The 25,775-nt window shown below is 33.1% G+C and overlaps 1 protein-coding gene across 8 annotated transcripts in view; it reads left to right on the plus strand.

Moving 5' to 3' along the window:
• Positions 1-24,965, plus strand: part of CSNK1G3 (casein kinase 1 gamma 3) — a 110,981-nt gene extending 86,016 nt beyond the window's left edge. For 2 of the 8 annotated variants that reach the window (XM_004456894.4, XM_004456895.4), the window contains exons 11-14: positions 3,598-3,693; positions 10,917-11,023; positions 11,560-11,583; positions 22,553-24,965. In XM_004456894.4, the coding sequence (XP_004456951.1) occupies positions 3,598-3,693; positions 10,917-11,023; positions 11,560-11,583; positions 22,553-22,607 (282 nt within the window). In that variant the 3' untranslated portion in view covers positions 22,608-24,965. The remainder of the gene's footprint in view (positions 1-3,597; positions 3,694-10,916; positions 11,024-11,559; positions 11,584-22,552) is intronic. The other 6 variants (XM_012524555.4, XM_058277923.2, XM_004456898.4 and 3 more) reach the window with 3 other exon arrangements.
• Positions 24,966-25,775: the final 810 nt, after the last annotated feature.

Consider the following 25,775-nt stretch of genomic DNA (forward strand, 5'->3'; position numbering starts at 1 on the left):
TTAATCTCTCAAAGCCTCAGTTTCCTCATCTATAAAATAGAAATCATGCATGTTAATTCCTAGCACATAGTAAACTTTCAATAAATCTCATCTCTTGTGGCTGATGTTACTAGTATAATTATCATAATAAATATGTAAATACAGTAAAAAGCTATTTTACATTTAATAAGCTATTTTACATTAAACACAGTAATAAAGTACTGTGGAGGATCTTTGAAATATGTGGGGATCTATAAAGATTTTATGGTGAAGATGGCTTTCGACATAAGCCAGAAAAATGAATGGAATTTTTAAAGGCAGATTAAGGAATAAGGGCATTTTGGGGAGAATGAACAGTATAAAATATGAAACAGAAGTTTAAACATAGAGAATTTGTTTAATAGCAAGTAGTCCAATTTGTTTGAAGTAAAGAGTAGATAGAGGGAGAGTAGTTCAAGATAGGAAGGTTGATCAAGTATGAGGAGTTTATGTTCCCCAGGTAAGGTGATGGAAAGTTGTTTTGGTAATGTTTTCACCTGTCTCCTCTCTGTAAGAAGAAGCTCTTTGGAAGCCATCTTTGGCATAAAAAATTTTGTCTACTCTATAACTTAAAACAGTATTCTTATAGAAATTTTTGGTTATGACCCTTTTTACTTTTATATCTTTGTCTTCTCAGAGTGCAAGTGAGGGTTTAAAACAAGAGATGAAAACCAAAGGAAAGTACACCACTTATTAAAAATCATAGTAAACCTGGAAGTGGATGTAGCTTAAGTGGTTGAGCTCCTGCTTCCCATGTACAAGATCCTGGGTTCAGTCCTTGGTACCTCCTAAAAAGAAAGAAAGAAAGAAAGAAACAAAAAACATAGAAAAAGAAAATACTACACTTTAGGAAGTATTTAACAGTATAATGCTGTAAAATATAGTCAGTCTAAAGAGATTTGATAGAGAATTCTACCTTTAAGAATTGGGACAATAGACAGTCCCATATGTAAATTACCTTAAATAGAAATGACAATTAGGTTATAACTTGAGTACCCTGATAAGATGCTATATGTGTAAAGAAATGGCTCCAAAATCAAGACTTTTTAGTTTGTGGTTTTATAAATCAGAGTAAATTTCTAAAATGTACTTGTTAGAAGGTCATCAGTTTGTGTTTTCTGATTTTCTCCACTTGAGTTGTTATGTACTTTAATAAGTAAAACTCTTCTCATATTGAATTAAATTATAATTTAAATATTTTAGAGTTTAACTTTTTACATGATTCAGACTTGTCTTTCTATCTAGATTGTAAACTTATTGAGGGTTGGAGCCAATTTCGGGAAATTCTTTAGGATAGGTTCATATATTGAATTTGAGACTTTGACATCATGATAGGATATTTGTATCTACAAAAAACTTCTATATCTGAGACTGCAGTAAACTAGTTTAAGTTTTATGAGAAACACATGGTTTACAATCCCAAAGGAAATAAGGTAATTCTGTCAAACAATGAAATCTTTGTAACAATGGTTAAGGTTTAGGAGATCCTAAAATTGTATATAAAATATTGAGTGTATAATAATGTTTATTCTGAGGAGAGGGTCCATAGCTTTTGTATATTCTTAAAGAGGTCTATGACCCCAAAAAAGTCTGTTGCCCTAGGAATTTATCTCAATTTTAGCATCATCTTCATTCATTCATCTTGTCTAGATTTGATTTCATGTAATTTATTTCAATTTAAGGTACAAATCTGCTAAATTCTGAATTTAGAAGGAGTTAAAAGACATTATAGAACTACCATAATTGTTTCAATGACATACTTGTAACAAATTTCTTCATGCTTCAGAGTATGTAATTTGGCATTGTACAATTCAATTTAGAAACTTAGTGTTAGAATTTTTATTCATTTTGTCTACTTGAATTTAACATATCTTCTTTAAGGAGTGCTCTGGCCTCCAGTATGCTTGTGCTCAGCCTGCCCTTTAAACTCCTTGCTGTCATATAAATGCTTAGTTGTCTCCTCAAAAATACAGAGAAAGAAAAGGAAAAAAATGGAGAACTGCAAGACTGTAAATGCCATGTAAACTCACCCAAACCACTTTTTGCATCATTTCCAGAATTCATGACAAAGCAAATGTTTTCTTCTTTTGTACTGATTTAGCTGAGTGTCATCTAGCATGGAGGTCCACTGCCTACTTCTAGAAGTGGAGCATACTAACACTAACTCCTACTCTAAACCTTCAGATAGATCTGCTATAGACTCATGCTGAGGAGTGTGATGGGCCTTTAAATCTCTAGGGAGATCTCAAAAAGTCAGAGAAACTTAGAACTCCATAAGGAAACCATAGCTGACCCATGTACTTACGGATTTCTAGGGCAAGGAATGCTCTGGCTGGAATTTTAAACCAGCTCTGACCTAAACCTAGGGGTTGTGCTTAGAGACTTTGAAATATCTAGATATATCCTTTGTTGGTAGAGCGAGGGGTGGGGTGGGCGGCGGGTATAGGAGGAGAAACTGTCTTGTTATTTGGCATTTTATAGTAAGATTTTCTAGGCTTTGGTTGAAAAAGAAAGGAAGGAAAGAGCAGGGAAAGCTTTGGAATATACATACTTTGTGGTAAGGAGCCAGGTAGCATAATGGAAAGAGTTTGAATCTCTGCTGTACAGTACTCCTTGTTGGCTCCATGACCTTAGGGAAGTGTTTAACCTCTCAGTGCCTCAGTTTTTTTATCAGGAAAACAGGGTTGATAGCATCTCTCAACATGAAATAATACGTGTAAAGCAGCCAATACAGAACCAAGCAGGGCCTAGGAACTTAAGTATTGTGTTCTTCCCCCTCTTGTTTATTAGTGCTTTCCACATTCCGGAAACATAACAATTGATGCCTATTAAGCAATTACTATTAATTCTTGTAGTAGATTATTATTAATTTGTGGTGATACCATGTACATTTGCTGAAGGGTCTAAAGTCTGTGGAAATTGGTTCCTTATTTTGAACCATATAAAAAGAAATCAAGGACACAAAGGGATTGATATATGTAGGGTCATCTCTTTTTTTAATTTGTTTTGTCATAGCCTCATAGTGTTCTACATAGAGCTTTTCACTTTTCAAAGAACTTTTCTGTTTTCTCACATTATACTCACAAACAGAAATAGGGTACTAAGCAAGAGGGAAATTGCTTCTAGAATCCAAAGTACAACTGTATAAAGACTCTTTTTTACCTTGTTAAATTAGCTCCTCATTAAAAAAAAAATGGGGACCACTATTGTAAGAAAATGTATTGAATGGCTTTTTAGTGTGTTCATCACTTATTTGGAGTGCTCTCTGAAGCACATCATTTTTACCTTCCTTCATTGTTACTTCATTTGTAAAGTTAGAGGATAGAGTTTATAAAGTCCTTTCACTTCTAAAATTCTATATTTCTATTTTATTTTTATTGCTGATCATTACATAGTTGTAGCAATTTAACTAAAACATCTCCACATTCAGTATACAAAGACAGCTGAATCTATGATTCAGAAAAGTAAGGTATTTTAAACTTCCTTTTATACGTTTGTTTATATATTATGAGGATGAGATGTTTAACATATTGGGTTTTTCTTCTTCCATGCATGCCATATGCATTAAATAAATGGCAGTCGGCAGACCACAGGGCAGCTTGGGACTCTCAGCAGGCAAATGCCCACCATTTGAGAGCTCACCTTGCAGCAGACAGACATGGTGGCTCGGTACAGGTATTTTCTGATTTTTGCATGAGTGATTATTTCCCAAATTTATACAACTAACCCTTTTTTGGAACCATGGCATGATTTCATATCCTAACGAAAAGCTTGTTCTGAACACTTATCCATAATTCTTTTCCTTTGTTATTTAACCAAAATCCAAAATTAACGTTGTCTAGAAAGTCCACCAGGGATACTAAAGTTTTGCTCGTTTATTTTTGCAAGTATATGCAACAGTATTTAAGTATATCTTATTTATAGCAGGTTAGAAAAACAAATTGTACTATGTGAAATGTGTTAAACTTTATTTTCCAATAATAAACTCAATCTTTTGTAATGCTACATTGAGTAATAGAACATTTTTATATCTTTTCCCTTTCATTGCTCTTGCCTCCTTTAAATTTAAGTTAATTACCTAGATATGTCTATCTTCATCCCTGGCTGATTTTAGCTTTTTTTTCAGACTGCTCACTTGTCCCTGTTCTTTCCCCTAAATCAGTTAGGACCTCTCAGTAACAGAGTAATATATACATAGCAGGAACTCATAATGTACTTTGAGATTAACTGGTCAATTAAACATGACCCTAATTTTTATAATGGTTTATTTTGCTTGTGCTTTTAGAAAATATTTAAGGAAAGTAATTAGTGACATGTATTTATTAATAAATTTGTGGATATTTAAAACATTTACAGCAGTCCCTTAGGCTTTCATTTGTTCCTTTTTTCCTTTTCTCTGTATTTAAACAGCTACTATGTTCTGTTCTCCCATTCCCCTAAAGTTTAATTTTTTTATATTATGTATATTGTAGAAATAGGGAGAGATTACAGACTGTTCAGTGTCTTTTAAAATGTTGATTTAAGGTAACCCAAATGTTATTTTAAAGTAGTAATTGAGATAACAAATCTTAAACTATTTTGATTTAAAGCTGTTTAATCTTTGTTTTTCCTCCACATATTTCCATTTAAACATTTTCCATTATGTTTTACAAAATTTGCACTTTTCTTAGTATATATTTTTAAATCAACTGAGGCTATTCTTTGGATTTCATTATTTGCATTCTAAAAATCAGTTCATGATTATAAATTTACAAGCTTTCGTGTTTTCCTTAACATTAAATTTTAGTGGTAATTTAGATTATGTAACCATATCTTTTTATAAAATTTTATAATCTATGGAATTTTCAGGAATGTGTAATAGAAGCACTTGAATAGTTCTATTAAAGTCTAGGGATTCAGAAGCATGGGTGCCTTAATTGTAAAAACTTTTTATGAACTCATTTCATATCACTGGAAAAGCTAGTTGAGCAAATTATATATTTAATTTGCATAACACAAACTGGATTGTGTATGTATATGTATGTGTTTATACGTGTCTGAACTTGAGTGTATATATCATTGCAAATGTTTGCTCAGTGTGCAGGGATATCAGCAACAATGAAGGCAGTATTAGAGAGCTTCCCATCATTTCTGTACCTTTACCACAAATTCATTTTCTTAGCCTCTTCTTTCTTTCTTTCTTTTTAGCTTTTATTTTATCTTTATTTTTTAAATATTACATTAAGAAAATGTGAGGTCCCCATATACTCCCCACCCCCCTCACCCCACTCCTCCTCCATAACAACAGTCTCCTCCATCATCATGGGACATTCATTGCATTTGGTGAATACATCTTAGAGTACCGCTGCACCTCATGGTCAGTGGTCCACATCATAGCCCACACTCTCCCACATTCCATCCAGTGGGCCATGGGAGGACATGCAATGTCTGGTAACTGTCCCTACAGCATCACCCAGGACAACTCCAAGTCCTGAAAACGCCTCCACATCTCATCTCTTCCTCCCATTCCCTACCCCCAGTAGCCACCATGGCCACTTCCTCCACACCAATGCCACATTTTCTTCGATTACTAATCACAATAGTTCATGAATAGATTATCAATAAGTCCACTCTAATCCATATTCTATTCCTCCATCCTGTGGACCTTGGAATGGTTGTGTCCACTCCACATCTGTATAAGAGGGGGCTTAGATTCCACATGGATGCTGAATGCAATCCTCCTGCTTTCAGTTGTAGGTACTCTTTGCTCCATGGTGTGGTGGTTGACCTTCTTAACCTCTTCTTATTCTTTCATGAGTCTTAAGTTGGTTCATGCTATCAGAGTGAATAACTTGGATGATGATTGCCTCATTGCTCCAATACCTCATTTACCGTATTTTCTCCTTTTCAAAGAGATATTTAAACTTTACTCATTTCTCATCATTTCTCTCTAAAATTTTTATGCCTTTAGAAATTATATTTTTCATTCTAAAATTCAGCAAGTGATCAGTTTTTCTTACTAGTATTCTAGTAATGCATAGGGAAAACAAAAATTACTTTTTCATTAATTTCATGAATGTATTTTACAACATTAACTGACTTCATGTGTCAGACAATAAATAAGTTTGACTGTCAGGAAAATTTACTGACAACCTAAATAAGATCATGCTTAGATCTTGTCCTTTTCCAAAATAAAGATAGAATTCATTTATGATTTATATCCTACCCACTTTCAAAATTACTTAAAAGGTTATTACATGGCACTTGTATAATTAGACTAATAAAATTATCATTTAAAACTAATAATAGGAGAAAAGTAAAGTGTCTTTATATGGCAATTAAAAAAAATATTCTCAGCAAATACTATGAGCATATCATCAAATAGTTTCTCAGTAAAGACTTTTCCTTGTGCTTCCATAATAAGCGGGTAGCTATCTGGTAAGAAAACATGTTATAGGTTTAAGGAATTCAGAAGCTGAATTGGCATTTACCTTAGATGATCCATTCTGGGCATATGGCATTCATCCTTCCTTTATCACAGCACTCTTCCCCCATGGAACTGATCATTGTTCTCAGTGCAGTACCATACAGCATTCTAGACTGTTTAGAGTTGATATACAAGGTGAATCCTTTTGCTGTTTTGATCTGTAGAAAGAGCCATAGGTGTTTGTTATTTCAGATGTGCTTTTATTTTTAGCTTTTAATATTTGAAATAGTTTCAAACTTTCAGGACAGTTGGAAAAATAAAACAAAAACCGTTACAAAGAACTGCAATTTTATCCTTACCCACATACCCAGATCTATCTACCAACTTTTAAGATTTTGCCACATTAAGAAAAAAAGTATCAGATATAGAGGGCAGGTCTTAGAAATTGTCCAGGTAATAGAACCTATTACTTTTGTAAATTAAGAATCTTGTCTACTATTTTTATCCATCTTTGAGAAGTAGAACATAGAGGCACAACCAAAAGAAAACATTGTCTAGTAGAATTTATCTAATTTTAGTCTCTCTCTTCAATGAAATGTACAGGGCATAGCTGTACATATGACAAACTTTACCCACTCGAGACTAAGAATAATATTCAAATATCTAACAACTTTATTTTGAATCTATTCCTGTAAAGCCCTCAGGGAATCAAGTGTGCCTCTTTCCCTTATAATCATTGGTAATAAGTTTCTTGGCCCTATCATATTCAGTTTCCTGGCCAATTATTATTCAGCATATATATAAATAGCTACTGGTACTAGTTTTTTTAATAAAAGAAAGAAAAACAGATACAGTGCCTGTCTCCATGAAGTTTTCAGGCAATGGAGAAGGTTAATAAACAGGCACTATGGTAAGTGGAGAAAGTACAAGTTGTTATGGGAAGACAGAGGAAAAGTGCCTAGACTGGATTCAGTGGGTCAAGGTTTCCTAGAAAAGGTGGAATCTAAACTGAGACCTGAAGAATTAAGAAATTACGTAAAAAATGATAGTACTTCCTCCTAATCTGGTTCTGGTAAATCGTGCAGAACAGGGTTCAACACATTTCACTAACAAAGTTTATCAAAGTCAGGTACAGAAATTCTTCCCCTATAAACCAAATGAGTCAGCTGATATAATTACAATGTATAGTAGTTACTATTGCTGGACAATATCTGAAAATTTAGAATACCTGTGTTTTTAATTTTCAATTATTCTTGTTCAGGTAAGGAAAGATATGTTAGAGGAGTTGCCTATAATTTGAGGTGGGGTCCTGAAAACCTGTTTAATATTATTTTGAGAGCACAGCAATGGAAATTGTTTAATGAACACTTTTGACGATCTCCTTTGTGCAAGACTTTCTGCTAGTTAAAGGTAATGGAGAATATGAAAGTACAATAAGAATCCTGCTTTCTAGCTCCTTTCCAATATAATAAAGGACTCTAAATTTTTAAAAATTAAGACTAAACAAGTAAAATTTGTTTAATAATCAGAACAGAAATTATTTTTAAATATTTTCAGAACAAGGAGGAAATAAAGAGAAAAATATACAAAGAACTCAAAAGAATTAATAGAAAGGGTGAAGCAGGCACCCAGAAGCAGCAAGGCAGAGTTAGATATGAGTATTCTTCTTTGGTGACTGCTTGGGTTGCCTTTGAAGATGACAGTTTTTCATATTTTCAGCTGTATGTACAAATGCAATGTTTATTTCTAAGTATTTGCCCCACATAGGATATAGGAAACTGAATTTTCATAATTCATGAATCAACCTAAATACATTAGTTGATTTCTTGTTACTTTTCTTGGGGTGAGATGGAGGAGATGGCCTTTTTTCCCTCTGTGCTAGAATGTAAAGTTCATAAGAGGAGGGATATTTGCCATCTTATTTACTGAGTTTTCCCAAGGGTCTGGCACATTGTGGAACCTCAGTAAGAAATTTGAATTAACTAAGTTTTAGAAATTTGAGGCTATGTAAATGGTACCCTCACTCTTAAGTTTAATAGCTTCCAATTCTTTGGTATATTAATACTTTTTCCTTTTTAAGAGATTAGGGATCTGAGTGGAGGAAGCATCAAAAAAAAAACTCTTAAACTTTGAGCCTGGAGGTCTGGGAAGATGATAGGACTTTAATAGAAATAAGAACCATAGGAAGAGTAACATATTTAAGAGGGAGAATGATGAAGTTGGTTTCTGAAATGCTGAGGTTAAAATGCCAAAGGGAGATGCCCAATTAACCAAAGATGTGGGTGAGTGGTTAGGCTCAAGGAATTCTTTACATAGAGTTGATAGCTGAAGCCATGCTTGTAGCTTAAACTGCCAGTAATAATGATGGCCATCATTTACTGAACTCTTGTGCTTTATTTATTGATGCCATTTCTTTATCATATCAACCTTGTAAAATAAATACTACTATTTTCCATTTCATAGTTGAGAACACTGAGGTTTAGGAAGATATTTTTCCCAGGGTCACCTAACTGGTAAGTGGTAAAGCTAGATTTTAAGTCTAGACCTGTACACTCCAAAGTAATCTGTATACTTCAAGCTGATGCCACATGATACAGAAATGTAAAGAAAACAAGTAATGAGGAGAGAGCAGTGAATATATTTTTTAGGAATCATTGGTCCCATCAAGGGAACTTTTATCTGAGTTTTGCCAGAAGGGCAGACTACAGATTGCAAAGGGTTAAGGAATAAAGTAATAGAAAATGTTTTAAAAATAGAAGCACTTTAAGTTAAGACTTTTTTTTAAAGCAGCTTAGAGATAAGGGGGATGGAAGAACTAGGGCTGTAAGGTGAATTTGTAGGACTGAGGAATTAGAAAATTTTGTTATGGCTTTGATCTTGTTTTTTTGTTTTAGGGTATCATTCATGCATGCATGCACTTATTTGTTTCAACAAATATTTATTGATTTCCTATTCTGTGCCAAACGGAGTGGGAAGGTTTGCAGTTATCCCTTCCACATAATGACTCTCCCCATCATAGTTTGATATATCACAGGTTGGCATAAGAAATTAAGTGGGAATTTTTGGGGGAATTTTGAGGAAGCTACAGGTGACACTCAAAGGCCAGCAGATGACACTGGAAAAGTTTATAAACTCTGAAATGCATAGAATATATTTATAGTATTATATAATACTTAACCCAAATTTTATAATAAGGTACTGTAAATTCCCCATAAAAGAAAAAGAAAAAATTCAGACTTCTTCTCTGGCATGAAGGGAGGGCCAAAAATTTTTATGTGGATTTTCCAGATTGTGGGGATATCATACTCCTAACCTCTGGCATGTGGAAGGGATAACTGTAGTAAGAAACAAGACAGACAAGATTCATGCTGCCATGGAACTTAAATGTTAATGGAGGGAGTGGATATGGCTCAAGTGGTTGAGTGCCTGTTCCCACTTGGGAGGTCCCAGTTTCAATCCCTGGCCCTGATACCTAAAAAAAAAAAATTAATGGAGGCAAGGGGAGGTGTCAAGAAACTATAAATAAACAACAACATTGATAAATATTATGTAGTGATTGAAAAATATAAAGGATTAATAATAGTGTGAAAGAGTATGTCTGTCTGGAAGAAAGCTTTAGATTGTGTGACAGGAAAGGCCTGTCTTGGAGATGTTCTCTGAGAATCTGAAAGACGTGAAGAAGCCAGCCTGTAGGTAGGAATAGAATTGCAGGCATTCAGACTAGCTAATACCACCTTAAGGTGGGAATGAGCACTTTGGATGGAGGACTGTGAGTGAAGGGAAAAGTAGTGCGATTAGAGAGGTAGACAGTACCCAGTATCCCATGTGGGATTTTGTAAATTGGGTTAAGAAATATACATTTTTATTCTGTGAAATGGGAAACCAGCAAATGGAGAGTATTAAACAAGAGATTATACATGATCTAATTTACAGCTTAAAAGAATTACTCTGGTTGCTCTGGGGAGAATACATAATGGGGGGAGGGGATAACAAGTAAAAGCAAGAAGACCAGTTGGAGCTGAACAACTAGTGCATGGTTTTGCCATTTATTTAAATGGGTGATATGAGACATAGAGATTGGAGTGTGGTTACAGGTTGAAGTGATGGATCCATCAGAAAGAGAAATACTGATATTTCCAAAAAGAAGTGATTCATGATTCATGATATATCAAGGTATCAATGGAGATGGGCACACAGATGGAACTAATTGAGATACAAGTGTATGGGTTAGCCTTAAAAATTAGAGGGAAGGAGACTGAAGACAGAAGTTTCCTGATGGAAAGGAAGAAAACTGAAAAGCTAATATAGGATGACCTTCATCTTTAATAAAATGCAAGATGTACTACTGCTTTCTATTATGAAATATATGCTTATTGTTTTGTGTTCTACATATTAATGTTCTAATTTAGATACTTTAACCTTAATTGTGTTTATTATTATATAAATATTACTTAGCATATATTATATATATACATATATATATTTTTTTCAGGTTGTAAGTTCTACAAATGGGGAATTAAACACAGATGATCCAACTGCAGGACGTTCAAATGCACCCATCACAGCCCCTACAGAAGTAGAAGTGCTGGATGAAACCAAGTATGTAGTTGTTTTGCTTGCTTTCGTAACTTTCTGTTCTTAAACTGCATGTTTTGAGATTTATAGTCATGTACAATTAACTTTCAAGGATTCCCCTTCCCCCCACTCCAGGAAATAGGTGCATGCAAAACAAGTGTTGTGTTTTACTATTTTAATCACTAAGTTTAAAATAGTGCTATCCTGGTAAAGGCTTTAGTAGTACCAAAATAGTTATTTCAGAACTGTTCTTGAATTCTTATTTGGAATTACCAGCATATTTTTAACTTTTGAATTTTAGGAGTATTTATGCATGAAAGTTATTGGTGTGCTATAGATGCTTATTTTCTCTGTAAGCATAAGGGTAAATAATTATTCATTTTATAGTGTGCTGCATGCTTAATATTAGTTTAAAATTAGGTTTTTTTGTGTGAATTTAAATTACAATAAGGCTGCTTGGAAAAAATTAAGCATGAAAAACAATGTGATAATTTCATTGTGGGCTGTTTTCTGATGATTTCTTTCTCTCTCTTTTTTTCCTTGTATTTTTTTGTGTATAGCTGCCAGAAAGTGTTGAACATGTGGTGAGTTTTCAAGTGTAGGCAGGCAGAAATAGCTCCGTTGACTGTAATTTGAAAGATTTAGAACTGTTTTGTGTTGTTAAAACAAAATCTCAATATAGAAATTATAATTGGTAAAAGTTATTAAAAAGCATTTGATATCATTAACGTTAGTTCTGAAAAGCAAGAAATAATTGTATGAGGAGCTCTTTTGCCTGCTGCAACTTTTGCTTCAAATGGCATAGATTTGGGGGCACTTTTGAAATGAGTAGATGGTAAACCACCCTGCTTGTGCTTGTTGTGCATTTGTTGTGTAACACAGAGGCTTTAAATAAACAGTAAATACTGTTTTAAATAGAAAGACAGATTTTGGAGTTAGGCTTTCTTTTTACCTGCTTATTAAATGCACATTTCAGCCTCTACTTTAATGGTATCACTAAAACAGTAGTTAATTTACTAATAATTCATTGCTATTAAATACCTGTGGTTTATAGTGAAAAATTTACTATAATAGTGAAAATTTACTATATAGTGAAAAAATAAACTATACTGAAAAATCCTCATCTGAATATTCCTACTAATTGCAGATATTATGAAAAATGTTTCTACCAGTAGAAATAATGTTAAATTTAAATTATTTTCTGAGTTTTACCTTTAGTTGTAATGCTGAGTTTACAATGCTTCTCTCAGTTTCAGAACAAATTTGAGTCAGCTTTGGAGTAGATAAAGAAAGTTGCTTAGATTAGAATTCGTTTTTGAAACATTTTACTCATGTCCAAAATGAACCTCATATAATTTCCAAGGTAATTTTTATTTGCTGACTGCAACATGAGAAGACTTTTGTGGATTTTCCTTTTGAAGCAGTAGTAAAGAATCCATTTTAATCAGCTTTGACAATGAATTTATTGACTCAGTTTAGTGGATTTCAGGATATTAATAGTTACATATGTGTATATTTTAAAATAAAAAAATAAAAATAATGGCTTATGGTCATGAATTTTAGTTACAATCCTAAGTACAGTTAAGAAAATGGGGAGGCAGTGTGACAGATGAGAGAACACATGTTCTTTGTAAGGAAACCTAGATTGTAGAATCCTAGCTCTGACACTTACTTGTTACTTTCTTCAAGCATGTTCCTTTTTCTGTGAAATGAGGCTAATAATATCTACCTCATAGGTTGTTGAGAAAATTAAATGTGATAAAGCACTGGTATTTTGTCTGGCACATAGCACTTGCTCAGTAGCTATTATTGCTCCTATTTATCTTTCCACTTCCAGTTGCAATGCCCTTTCTCATTTATGTTCTTCCCAGGCTTGTGCTTCTTTCATCAGTGTCCTAAATTATTACGTCCTTACACACTTCAACTAATACTGTGCTGTCTGTGTTTACATCCACCTGAAGACCTGCTTTCAACCAAATCTATTAAATTCATCCATTTATTCATCTCCAGATTACACTGCTGAGATTTTAGAAGTATTTGATTGTCCTTGCCCTTAAACAGATTACAAACCAGCAGAGAGATTGCAGTTCTTAATGCATCAGTATGTGACAGATAATACGAAAAATGTAGAAACAAACTGTTAGAGCTTGTATAGAAAAATGTTACTTCCTGATAGGATGATCAGAGAATGCTTTATGGAGATGAATTTGAAGAATAGTAGTTTATTTAGTTTGGATGGTGTAGGAGTGTTTTTTTATATGTTTGGGTCTCTATCTGTAGGCGGTGGGGGGTGAGAATGGTGGAAGGCTATTCCTAAAGGACAGCTTCTCCATTGCTTGGAGCATCTAGTCCAGACTCCTTGACACGGCACCAAATCCCTTCTTACCTTTCATAGTCTGGCCCAGTATCTTTCCCAACCCCATATCCCACCATTTTCCATTCTGAGCTTTATATTGCATTGGTTCTTTAAATCTGCATCTGTATGTATTTTTCTCTTCATCTAGCCTCCTGTGAACATCTCAAAAATAAGGACTCTGCCTTTTTCATCTTTGTATCCCAGTGCCTAACACAGTATGCCTTAAGAAATAGTTAAATAATTAACTTTTTACCAATCCAACTTTCTATTTCCATTTACCTCCGTATACTTAAATCCAGTAGTCTCTTTCAGATCTTTCCAGATTAATCTTTTAGCCACATTTTTCGATCTTTCTTTGCAAAGTCTGTTTGGCATTGTATTCCTAGTGCCTAGTATATAGTGCTTGCACTTGGTATGTGCTCACTTAATATTTACTGAATAAATGATTTCCCCTAATCTTCTCCACCCTGCTTCTCAGTGCAGCATTTCTTTAGGTTTCAATCTTAGGTTCATTTTTATCTCATTGTCAGTTACATATATTCTCTAGGTGATCTCGTCCATTCCCATTGCTTTAGCAGCCTCTTTATGTTGACACCTCCCTAATTTATATCTCCAATTTACTCCTCTCTTCTGACTCACAAATCTAGCTGCTTATTTGACATTGCCACTTGGATGTTGCTTAGGGATTTTAAACTTTGTGTGTCAAAAAACTGAACTTTTGAAACTTCCCCACTTATATGTCCCATAAGTTTTTTCCCTCCTTGGTATAACCTGTGTCAGTGAATGATCCCTGTTTATTCAGACACATAGGTGTGACCCTTGACACTCCCTATTCCTGAACTAAGTCATATAAATTTTGTAGCTAAGACATCTCTCAAATCATCATCTGCCTTGCTCTCTCTGGCTCCTAGCTAAGTATTTAGCATATAAAAGGTTTTCAATAAATACATGTTGGAACAAAGAAAATGCATGACTATTGCAAAGTAAAATCTACATGGTTTAGCTTATCAAGCGAAGCATTTTGTCTAATTGGGAGAATTAATATATATAACTTTTTTTAAATTTTTTATTTTTTATTTTTTATTGAGTGAATGATGTTTATTTTTACCACATTCTGGATGGGCTTAATTTTACATGTTTTTCATAATTGACAGAGTATAAAATAATATATAACTTTTAAATGGCTAATTTTTTTTACATTATTGCATAACATTATACTGTTATGTGATAGTCTGTGCTATTACTGACTTTGGGGTTAAAAACCTAGAAGATCTTTCCCTGTAGGGACTGAACTTATGCAACAAAGACACAGAGATAAATTTAAATATAATTATGGTAATTAGAATCAGAAATGTAACTTTTTTAAACAAATCAACTTTATTGATACATGTTAATAAAACATAAATTCATGTAAAGTGTACAATCACTGGTATTCGGTATGGTCACATAGTTGGACATTCATCACTTAGGAATATAACTTTGAAAAAGACAAAACCAAATCCATTTTCTGCAAAGTACAAACAATCAACAACACTCTTCTGCTTCTTCCTAAACTGGATGGCAAGGGTTATGAATGGGACACATTCTCACCAAGGAGTTCCTATTTAAATGGTTCCCCAGGAAACTTCAAATGATCTTCCAAATTGTTAGAAACTTTTTAGAACTGTTGTGTCTGGTATCATGAGAAACCATTCATTTCAACATCTTTTGCATAGTTAATTACATGATTAAGTCTTATTGTTGCTTTTGGAAAGAAAGAACAATTTAGATTTTAAAAAGAAAAAAAAAAGAAAAAAAAACTAGGTTTATTTTAAGCAAAATGTCCTGCTACCTAAATGTAAGGAGTCTGCAGTAAAATTGCTCATATTTTGTAGTGAAAGTTCAGAAGTCAGTCTGCTTGGATTCAAATTGCAGCTGCGTGAGATTGAGCAACTTTTCTGAGCTTCAGATTCCTCTTCTATTAAATCATATAATTAATAGTAGCTCATTTATACTCATAGTACTCATAGGGATTTTGTGAGGATTAATTGAGATAATGCACATAAGGTGCCTGGGCTTTATAATAAATGCATATAATAATTCTCAATGCATACATAATACCCAAAATTATGATTAAAAGTTTCTGTTTGAAGAGTTTGAGTGAGGTGTTAAAATTTATAGATAGTGTTAACCCTATAAATTTGGTGTCTTTTGCCCTGAAAAGATCTTTTCTTTAAAAAACCATTATTGTTCTAACATATATACAGCATAAAATTTTTCCATTTTAACTACTTCGAAGTATAGGATTCAGAAATGTTAATTATGTTTACAGTGTCCCTAATTATTCATATCACCGTCATCCGTTACCACTCTGGAATAACTTTTAAGAAAATTACCTTTAATGTTGGTAAAAATGATCTTCTCATAGCTCCATGTTTTTAAATCCATTTTTTACCTACTAGACACTTCCTCCCCCTTTTCCACTTGGCATGCCTCACATAGAAATTACCTATTCCCTTGCCATTCTACACCCCAGTTTTAGGCATATGACTCTTCATATGTTTAACTTACACTGTGATTCTGTTTTGTCTTAACTTTTATTCACTTATTTGTAACTTTTACTAGCCAGAGAGACTCTCAACACTGTATATAACTTCCAATTTCCTAGGTGAATTGAATGGATAAGTCTTACCTTCAGATGTGCTATCTTTTATTTTATCATAAAATATAATAGTGTTTATTTTCTCCATTGATCTAAAATATTCCTTTTCTGTATAGTATTAATGTTAGTGCATTTACCACACATTTTTTTAAAGCCTGACAGGTATCAAAGTGGGATTTTGAGATTTGTGGACAATAATAGTATTATCAATTTAAATAAATCCAAAGTGTATTTTTGTATTTTATGACCTGTGGTATTGCTTAAAAATTACCCATCATTGATAACTTTGTTTTAAGTAAACATAACACTTTATACTATAGCTTTCAAAATGATTAAATAGGATACTGTTTGAATTATAAAATTATTATTCCTGTATTCTCTAAAGTACCAAATGCTTTTGAGTTTTTATATATAGATCATTACTCATTAGCTTGAGGAGGCTGAATAGGACTTGCTTTCCTTTAAATAAACAGTAAGAATTGATTCTAAGTAGAATTTCAATCAACAAATATTTATTGGGTACTAGTAAGGTTAGCTAATAAATGCTAACCATTTATGGGTATGAAATATTTAATTACTGAAAGGATTTCCAGTATTTACGAGAAGAAAGTAGAAACATAAGTAGAAAAATAATGGGCAGCACCAGATTAGTATGGATAAGTAGCCTAGAAAATCTCTAAAGCTACGTTCTCAAATTTTTTGGTATTAGGTACCTATACTCTTAAAAATTATGGGGGACCCCAAAGAGCTTTATTTTCTCCAAATATGGGTTAGAGCTAATGATATTTACTATATTAGAAAGAAATTAAACAAAATCTTAAGGTAAATACCTTAATGCACTTTAAAATAACAATAGTAAATCCATTATATATTAATACAGTTTTATGAAAAATAACTGTATTTTCCAAAACCAAAAAACATTTGGTGAGAAGAGTGTCATTGTTGTATATTTTGCAAATCTCTTTTAGACAACAGCTGGTACCACATATCTACTTCTGCATTCAATATTTTGTTGCAGATTGTTTTTCTGAAGTATATGGAGAAAATCTGGCCTTACATATATATGTTTTTGGAAAATGGAGGAGAATTTTAATCTTCTTTTCAGATAATTATGGATATTCTTCTTTGATACTACATTAAAATTCAATTGAGTCCCAGGTTTGGTCCCTGGTACCTCCTAAAAACAAACATACAAACAAAAAACCCTGAAAAAACCAACTCTTATTGGGGAGCAGATGTAGCTCAGTGGTTGAGCGCCTGCTTCCAATATATGAGATCCTGGGTTCAACTTCTGGTACCTCCTCAAAGACAAACAAACAAAAACCCTCAGTAAGTGAGGTTTTAAAGGTTAACTGCAAAGTAGAATCTGAAATCATGTCAGTGAACTTATTTGAAAAATATTGGTTCACTGATTTATGGAAATCTTCCAAATTTGACACATTTCATTATACAATACCAAAAAAATCACATGCTTTAATATCACCACTGACCTCATCAGAAAAGTATTTTAGTTTTAGGGAGCTGTCAGGTTCCCAGTAGCAGATAAAAATTTTCCAAAATTCTAATTTTCTCTTAATAACTCTCATTTTATCATTGGGAACAAATAATATCAGTTGTTTTTCTTGAAGTGACAAGTTCACTTTGTTGATTTTTGAGATAATATCTGCCAAAGATAATATCTCCTCAAATTTCAATAACCATACTTTGTCAATCATTTTTTCTGTAAGAAATGGGGTTCCATGAAAAAAGTGTTTAGTTTAGGTGGCAACTAAAACAATCATACAAGTGTTTTTCCTTTATACAGCAGTGGTGCTTAGGTAAGCAGAGGTACTTTATGTGTCCCTCTCATTTTTTTCACAGAGTATTAAAAAGTTGTACCCAAGGGTCAAGATTTTAAAAATTAATGACTTTTACTGTTTTGTTAAGGACATTCTTAAATGAAACTTTTTTTTAAACTGTAAGTGAATAGCACTTTAAAAATACAATGATTATATTTCAGTAAAGCTGTTATAAAACAAATGGGTAGCAACTGATCATTTCAGTAATGCTTTAACGAAGTTGGTTGCAGAAATTCTCAGAACTTGTTTTAAACACATAAATTTTGTCTTTTCTTTAATTAGGTTCATTCTTAGATTTCTACTTCTTCAATATTACATTCCTGATATCCACTTAGTCTCTGACTAAGAATAATGAGCATGATATCCTTTTCTAAGTTGTATCTTACTTCTCTCTTCCATCATTTCATGGGTAGTTAGGAACCTGCTTCGAATTCTCCTTCGGAGTTTGTTTCCTTCCCATCTTCCATCCCTCTTTTAAACCTTTGATTGGAAAAGATACCTTTAATAAGAATGTATTCTACAATGGATATTTCAGAATCCTCAAATCTCTTAAAATAGTACCTCACTGGAATGAAGATATGATTTCCAAGTGATGAAAAATATTCTGTTCCCCCAAGTATAAATGGTCCCTTCAATAGTAATGAGATTGTACCTTACCTGTTTCCTGTAGCTGAGAATTTTACTTTGACAGGTGATACAAATGACAGAATCCTTATCATTCTTCAAGGAATTTAGGAGAACAATTCTTCCTTTGGTTATTGAGTTTTTAAGTAATATGAAACTTTTTTTCCTTCTCTTTTCTTCCTTTGCCCCTTCCACCATTTAGTGAAGAGTATATTGTGTGTTTGGTACTATGATGGTTATGAAGATAAATCAAGACACTTATATCCCATTAGGGATTTTTGATTGGCTTTACATTATAATCACAGGGAGATTTTAAAAACATACCAATGCTTAGGCTGCATTTGTCAGAGTTTCTGATTTAATTAAGTGGTCTGTAGTGAGGCCTGGTTATCACTACATTTTTTAAAATTTCCCAGGTGATTCTAAGGAGCAATCAGGGAGAGAATTTTTGGTCTGATACATGGTATTATAGGATTAGCACTATAGGTGAGGGATAAACTGTTGTCTTAGTTCAGAGAATGGAGCATGCACTTTAGCTGGGAAGATAGAGAAGTCTTCATGGATAAGGACACATTTGCATTTGCGCTCAAAGGATGAGTATGATTTGACGAGGGAGATGGGTGGTAGAAGTCAGAGAAAAGAGGTTGAGTGGCAGCGTGGAGCAAGAAAAGAGTGGGTATGTTTGAGGAGTAACCCATGCAGGTATGTAGCCTTTGAATCCATTACAATTTCCTGTTCCTTGCCTAAATGGTATTTAAAACAACTTAAGAGTTAATCAGAAGCAGGATTTCATATTTATTACCAAAGGTTTTTGGAGCGGAGACATGACTTCAAAGCCTTCAGTCTAGCTCCCAAATGATAGAGAATGAACCTGACTTGTATGAACAGATTGGCTCACTAGAATCACATAAGGGACAATAAAGACAGAAACAAGAAAAAGAAAAATTTGACAAGAACATGATTTAAGTATTTGGGAAGCTTAATCCCTTTCCCCAGGGTACTTGTCAGTAATCGGGATCTGAAGCGACCCCATCTGATACATGAACAAATGTATAAGAAATTGTAGCCTTTGAGTAGCAAGAGGAAAGAATATGTATTTTAAAATTTAAAGGCATTGATAGTTTACTAAGAACAGATAATTGAATTTGTTGAAAAAAATAAACTGCTCTGTGAGCCTCTGTAGGTGCTAATTCTTGGAATCTTTGCCATTATTTCTTGTTAGTACTAATAACTATTTTCTTTTCCTTTCAACTGTACTGAGTGCTAAAATTATTTCATCTCTTTTAACTCATTTACCTGCACTTATAAAAATCAAAAGCCTGAGTTCTGTTCAGTATCTGCAGTGGTCAGCTCATATCGTCCAGGACCAAGACTCCATTGGAAATGGAGAAGCAGATGGGATGACTCAGCAGGTGCATCTTGAGAGTAATGGTTCTTAACCTGGGGAATTCAGACTCCTTTAAGAATTTCGTACAAGCCATTTTTTTTTCTAGAAAAGCCTCACATAGGTACTAAAATGTTCATTTTAGGAAGTTTACCTAGGTTTGTCCCCTGTGGGTAGGAACTCTGCTTTCAGAACGTGCTGTAGTATTTTGAATAGATTTTAGTAGGAGCTACTTGTATTTATGAGGCAAATTTAGAGCAGTTTTTGAAGGCTTTGTGTTTATCAAGTGGTTCATCATTCATTCATTCAATAAATAATGAGTACGAACTTTGTGCCAATTTATTGGGATATGTGAGTAAGCCCTTATGAAGCTTACATTTTAGTATTGAGACAGAAGAGTAAACAGTGTTTTTGGATTAGCGGTAAGGAATGGGAGGAAAATAAAACATTAGTGTGATGGAGTGGTTGTCTGGGAGTGGCACTATTTCATATTGAGTGTCTGGAGATCGGAGACAATGAAGATCCCTAAAACTGTCTGTTAGGTTTTGGTAATGACTTATACCACAAGAAATCAGACAGAAGATGTTTGTGTGTCATTAGCGTATTGCCAAAGATGAAAATTACCTTGAGCTTGGTGAAGGTTTTTCTTTCCTAAAAATTCTAAAATATCAATTCTCGTTTCTGTAGTTGGAAGTGTTCATAGCACATAAGGCAATGCTGCCCTCTGGTGGTAGTCAGTTTAAATTACAGCTTTACTTTTTTTAAATTCTTTTTTTTTTTAGACATTTCGTAGGTTTATAGAAGAATCATGTAAAAAAATAATGTCCCCATTTATCCTATTGTTGACACTTTATATTAGTGTTGTACCTTTGTTATAATTGGTGAAAGAATATTAAAATACTTTTAACTGTAGTCCGTAGTTTACATTAGGTGTATTTTTCCCACATACCACCTTGTATTACTGTTGTATATTTGTTATAAATCATGAACATTATTGTACTTGAACTATTAATCCAAGTCCATTGTCCACAACAGGGTTTGCTGTGTTCTACAATCCCACATTTTATCTTCTAACTTTCATTCTCGTAATAAACATAGCCCAAAATTTCCCCTTTCAATCACATTCACATACATAATTCAGTGCTGTTATTATACTCACAATAATGTGCTATCATCACCAACTCCATTTCTAAACCCTTACAGTCAATCGAAATAGAGATTCTGTATAAATTAAGCATCAGCTCTCCATTCTCTCCCAGCTTTACTTTTGGAAATCTGTTTCAAGGATTTGCTCTTTATTTAGTGGGATTAATTTCTCAAAAAAACAGAAAGTCTCTTTTAGATTGCTTTTGAATTTAAAAGGTCTCTACCATGAGGATTAATTTAAAAACCTTATTTAGTATCAAATAAATGCTTGGTGTGGTTTTCCTGTGCAGTTGTACAGTTGAGAAATAGGAAGATTTCAACTCTTAAGAACTGAAGGCAGGTTAATGGTACTGAAAAAATAAGTCAGACCAGGTGAATTCTAATAGAAATGTGGATAATCTGATACTTTACTTATTTGTCAGAACATTACATTAAATTCACTGTTCCAAAGGGCTTAAAACATCTATTCAGTAGATATTTTAAAAACTGTATCGTTTGGAATTAGAAAAGACAAATTACAATATTTAGTAACATTGAACATTAACAGCCTCTCTGTATGTGGTACCTATTGTCTTGGAAATTCTGATAGATTGTTTTTCTTTTGAGTGTGTGTGTGTGTGTGTGTGGGAAGCTATAACTTTATTTGAAGGAATGCCAGACTTTTAAGATATGGGTGTATGTGTGTTGTGCTGTTCTAATGATTCTCATTTAATTCTTTCAGTTTATTCCAGCCTCCACATTATGCTAGAATAGTCATGTATGTGTTCCATCTTCTTATGACTAGGAGAATTTACTGTGAAAGAAACTAGTTCTCTCAAGGATTGTATTTAGTTCTTTTTCATCTAGGAATAAAAATCTGGACTGCATTTTCTTCATAGATTACAAATTGAATCAGCTAATCTTGTTTATGCTATTTAAATATTAAGCATAATTTTTACATTAAACTAGCATAAGCTTAAGAAAATCCCTTTAAAGAATTAAAATGTACCAATCTTGATGTTCTTATTTTAGTGTATTTTCTCTCTTCCAGTTTGTGAATATGATAGGAAATATTTGTTGAAGAGTGAATAGTGGGTTTCTTTTTACTTTTGGAATCTAAATTAATTCTTGGTGAAAATAAAATCACTAGTGTCAGGATCATTATTGCCTTTCTAACAATGGCTTCAGCAATCACTTAGAAATATCAGGGAGAAAAGGAGAGCATGCATAAGATGAACTTCATAAAAGATGTGGCTGCCAAAGGTTCACACCTAAATAGAATGTGGCATGTTAGTTTGAATTCAGGACTCCATAAATTCTCAATTAATCTTGATATAAAGCTTTTTTAAATTTAGTGACTCCTTTTTATGTTGCACAGAATGCATTGCTATTCCTAAAAGGCACGTTGATGAAACATAATAGTAATAATTCCGCCATAGTTTAACTAATATATATGCTTCTTTGGCGTGCTCATTGTTTATCTTGCACTGGCTTGTTGCTTTATGACAATTAAATTAATGTGATAGAGTCAGCTGTACTTTTTGACATTTTAGTACATTTATATAGTGTTTTCCTCTTTCTGCAGGTGCTGCTGTTTTTTCAAACGAAGGAAAAGGAAAACCATTCAGCGCCACAAATGACTCTGGACACAAAAAGATCATGGAGAGTTACTTACATGTTCATCTGCTGTCTTGTGATTAAAATCATCTCTGTAGTGGCCACATATATTTTCAAGGACTCTTAAAGACAAAAATGTCATATCTTCATACTTCATTTTGTGGTTGTCTTACATTCATATATTTTTTCCTAATTTAACTTTTATGGAAGCTTTAAAGTTTTGTCAAAAACATGAGTGCTTTGCCCATCAGTGAATGGACTGGACCAATGAGGTAGTATTGATGAATACAGTTCCATAGAATATTTTTCAGAAACTCTTCCCCTGTTGTAGATAGCAATACAGTTTCTTAAATGTCAACCAGTTATCTACCTAATCTGGTTTCTCATAAGTTCTGTAAGAGCAATCAAGCAGGAATTTTCTCCCCAATGGATAATACAACAGAGAAATCAGAACTGCCTAAATATTTAAGAAGTTATTCCTGGAGAAGTTCATATTTTATGTAACATCTGCATTGATTTCAGTATTACTGATGGTACTGCTATTCATGAGTTAAATTAACATTCTTTCTTTGAAATCATGGTACAGTCACTGCCCAGAGGTACTGAGGAAAAAACTATGGGTTCTGCCGATGGTCATGGTAAAATGAATCACAAATAGTGTGGTAAAGTTCTGCTTTTGTTGCACCACTATGTGAAGTGCAGTGTTGCAGAAGTGGCAAAAGTGCTTATTTTTAAAATGCAAAATATTTGTATAATGTAACTTTATGCTTCCAGATAATGCATGTTAGACAGCAGGAAATGAATACATTGAGAGATGAGATATGTTGGAGTTTTAAAAATTATGCTAAGGAGAAGAAATAAATGTGAACCTCGTTGCAGTGTATTAAGGTTGAAGCCTAAGGAAATCCCACATAAACCTACTGCTGAATGATTACATTTTTTTCCTTAAGCAGAAAACTTTGGATGTGCCATGCAGTTGTGTGGTTTATTAAAATTAATTATTTTGCTCTTTGAAGAAAAAAAAAGACCCCCAGCAATAAAAACTGGGTCACTCTATTGCCCTCTCTGCACATTAGTCTCTTGTATTCGACTTTGCTAGGTCTCTGGAATTTTCCTACTTTTTAGCGTAATAGTGATGATTGAAAAATATTTTGGAGAGGATGGGTCGGGTGCTTTGCCTCCAGTCTTTTGAAGTGCCTGCATATGAACAAAGTAATGGTTCTATAAAAAAGGAAACCCATTCCACTTTTCATGTGTGCTTTGTTTAAGCCATAAAGACACAGGTGTACTTTTGTCACATTTTACTAGCTAGAATTTTCAAGAGAGTTAAAACAAAAAGGCTGGCTAGAAAGATAATTATATTGATCAAATACCATACTCATCTTTCATTTACAAACTGTCCCTTATACTCCTTTCTTCCTCCAGTTCTTTCTTTGTCATTAAGTGTATGCCTCCAGGCATGCTTATTTATTTTAATTGTCTCAAGGTAACATATTAAATGTGTATTAAAGTAAATCCACATTTTTTTACTTCATTATTGCATTTACAGGGATTTAGTTATACTTTGTAATTTATTTTTCTTATTAGCCAAAAGTTCTTTGCATTGTTTTTCATGAATTAGGCACCCATATTAGGCACCACAAATCTGGACATTTTTTTTATCATTGTTGTTTGAATCCTATGAGTGATATTCTCAAATTCTTGATTTTGAAGACCTATACTCAGTCGATAAAACATTTGCTGTAAAATTGGTCGACAGTTTCCATTCTATCTATTGTATTCTGTCATGATGTCTTAAACTACAGGAGTTACATTATGAGTTTTTTTATTTGCTTTGAGCAAGGTAGATGGTTGTTTTGGCCATTATAATGTGAAACCACTTCTTCTTTCTTTACAGTATTTGACCAAATTTGTGTGTCTATGATATTTGTAAATACATGCAATATCTGTATTTCTTATCATAAGCCTATTTAGTTTTATTCTCAGTAGGGTTTTTTTGACTGTACAGTGTTTATATGATCTGAACTCCTTATAAGAAGGTGTGTATATTAATCCAATTATGGACTTAAAATATTTTAAAAGTATAAATACCCTTATTTGCTGCAAAGACCAGTATGTAGACATTTGCTTTTTAGCAATATTTTTTAAGTGCTCCATTTTAATGCCAAGGAATAAGTCTTTTGGCAACACAAACTGGTCAATAATAGGTAATGCAGGTATGTTCAGGTTAAGCCAACAATATTTTGCATTTTTATGCTTCTTTTATGTCAACACTAATGAAGTCAACATTGCCTGAATGTCTGAATAATGAAACACATCCCTGTTTAAGAATATGTATCTGAAAAAGAAATTAAAAAAAAAATAAAGGTAGTTTTTTTAAACTTGCTTTTCCCCCTTTCCTCTAATCATGGGTAAAATATTGCCACTCACTAATTTAAGATTCAGTTCATTTAGTCTATCATATGTGAGAAACAAAGCTAAAGGGATTTGCTTTTGCTCTTTTGTTTTTGTTTTTCTTTGTTGGAACCCAGTTGAAAAGAGCAGACTGTCTGTAAAGGATCAAATAATGAATAGTTTAGGCTTTGCAGGCTATGAGGCAAAATCAAGGCTACTGAATACTTATATAATGAGAGAAAAATTATGCCCCCCAAATTTTTATTGATGAAATAAAAAATACATTAGTAATAATTGAGTACAATTATTTTGGTAATACAGGTCTTTTAATCATAATTGAAAATTTGAGAGGCTAATTCACTTAATTGGGGTTCAAAATTGATCGCAAATGTTCATCTGTTAATGCTAAATTCTAATGCAGTTTTACACATTTCATCTTTGAAAATGGCATTTCACATAGATACATACTATCAAATACTGTTATCACTCCACAAACAATTTTATTTGAATGTATTCATCATTTGAAAATGATATTTATAGAATTCTACTAGATTATTTTGTTGTTATTTTATTAATGTATTATAAAGGAGACCTTGATATTTGTCTTTTACATGTCATTACATTACAGATAAATACTTCCAATGGAAAGTTGGGTGGATGCTCATCAAACATATACTTAAATGGATTTTAAAATAGGAAATTCCCTTTGGATTTGCATTGTGGTCTGGAAAATGTAGCTCAAACTATAGTTGAGTTCAGTAAATACATCCACTGTAAATCTCTACAGGACTGGGATC

This window comes from Dasypus novemcinctus, chromosome 2, assembly GCF_030445035.2.
Source record: "Dasypus novemcinctus isolate mDasNov1 chromosome 2, mDasNov1.1.hap2, whole genome shotgun sequence".
Classification (NCBI taxonomy): Eukaryota; Metazoa; Chordata; class Mammalia; order Cingulata; family Dasypodidae; genus Dasypus; species Dasypus novemcinctus.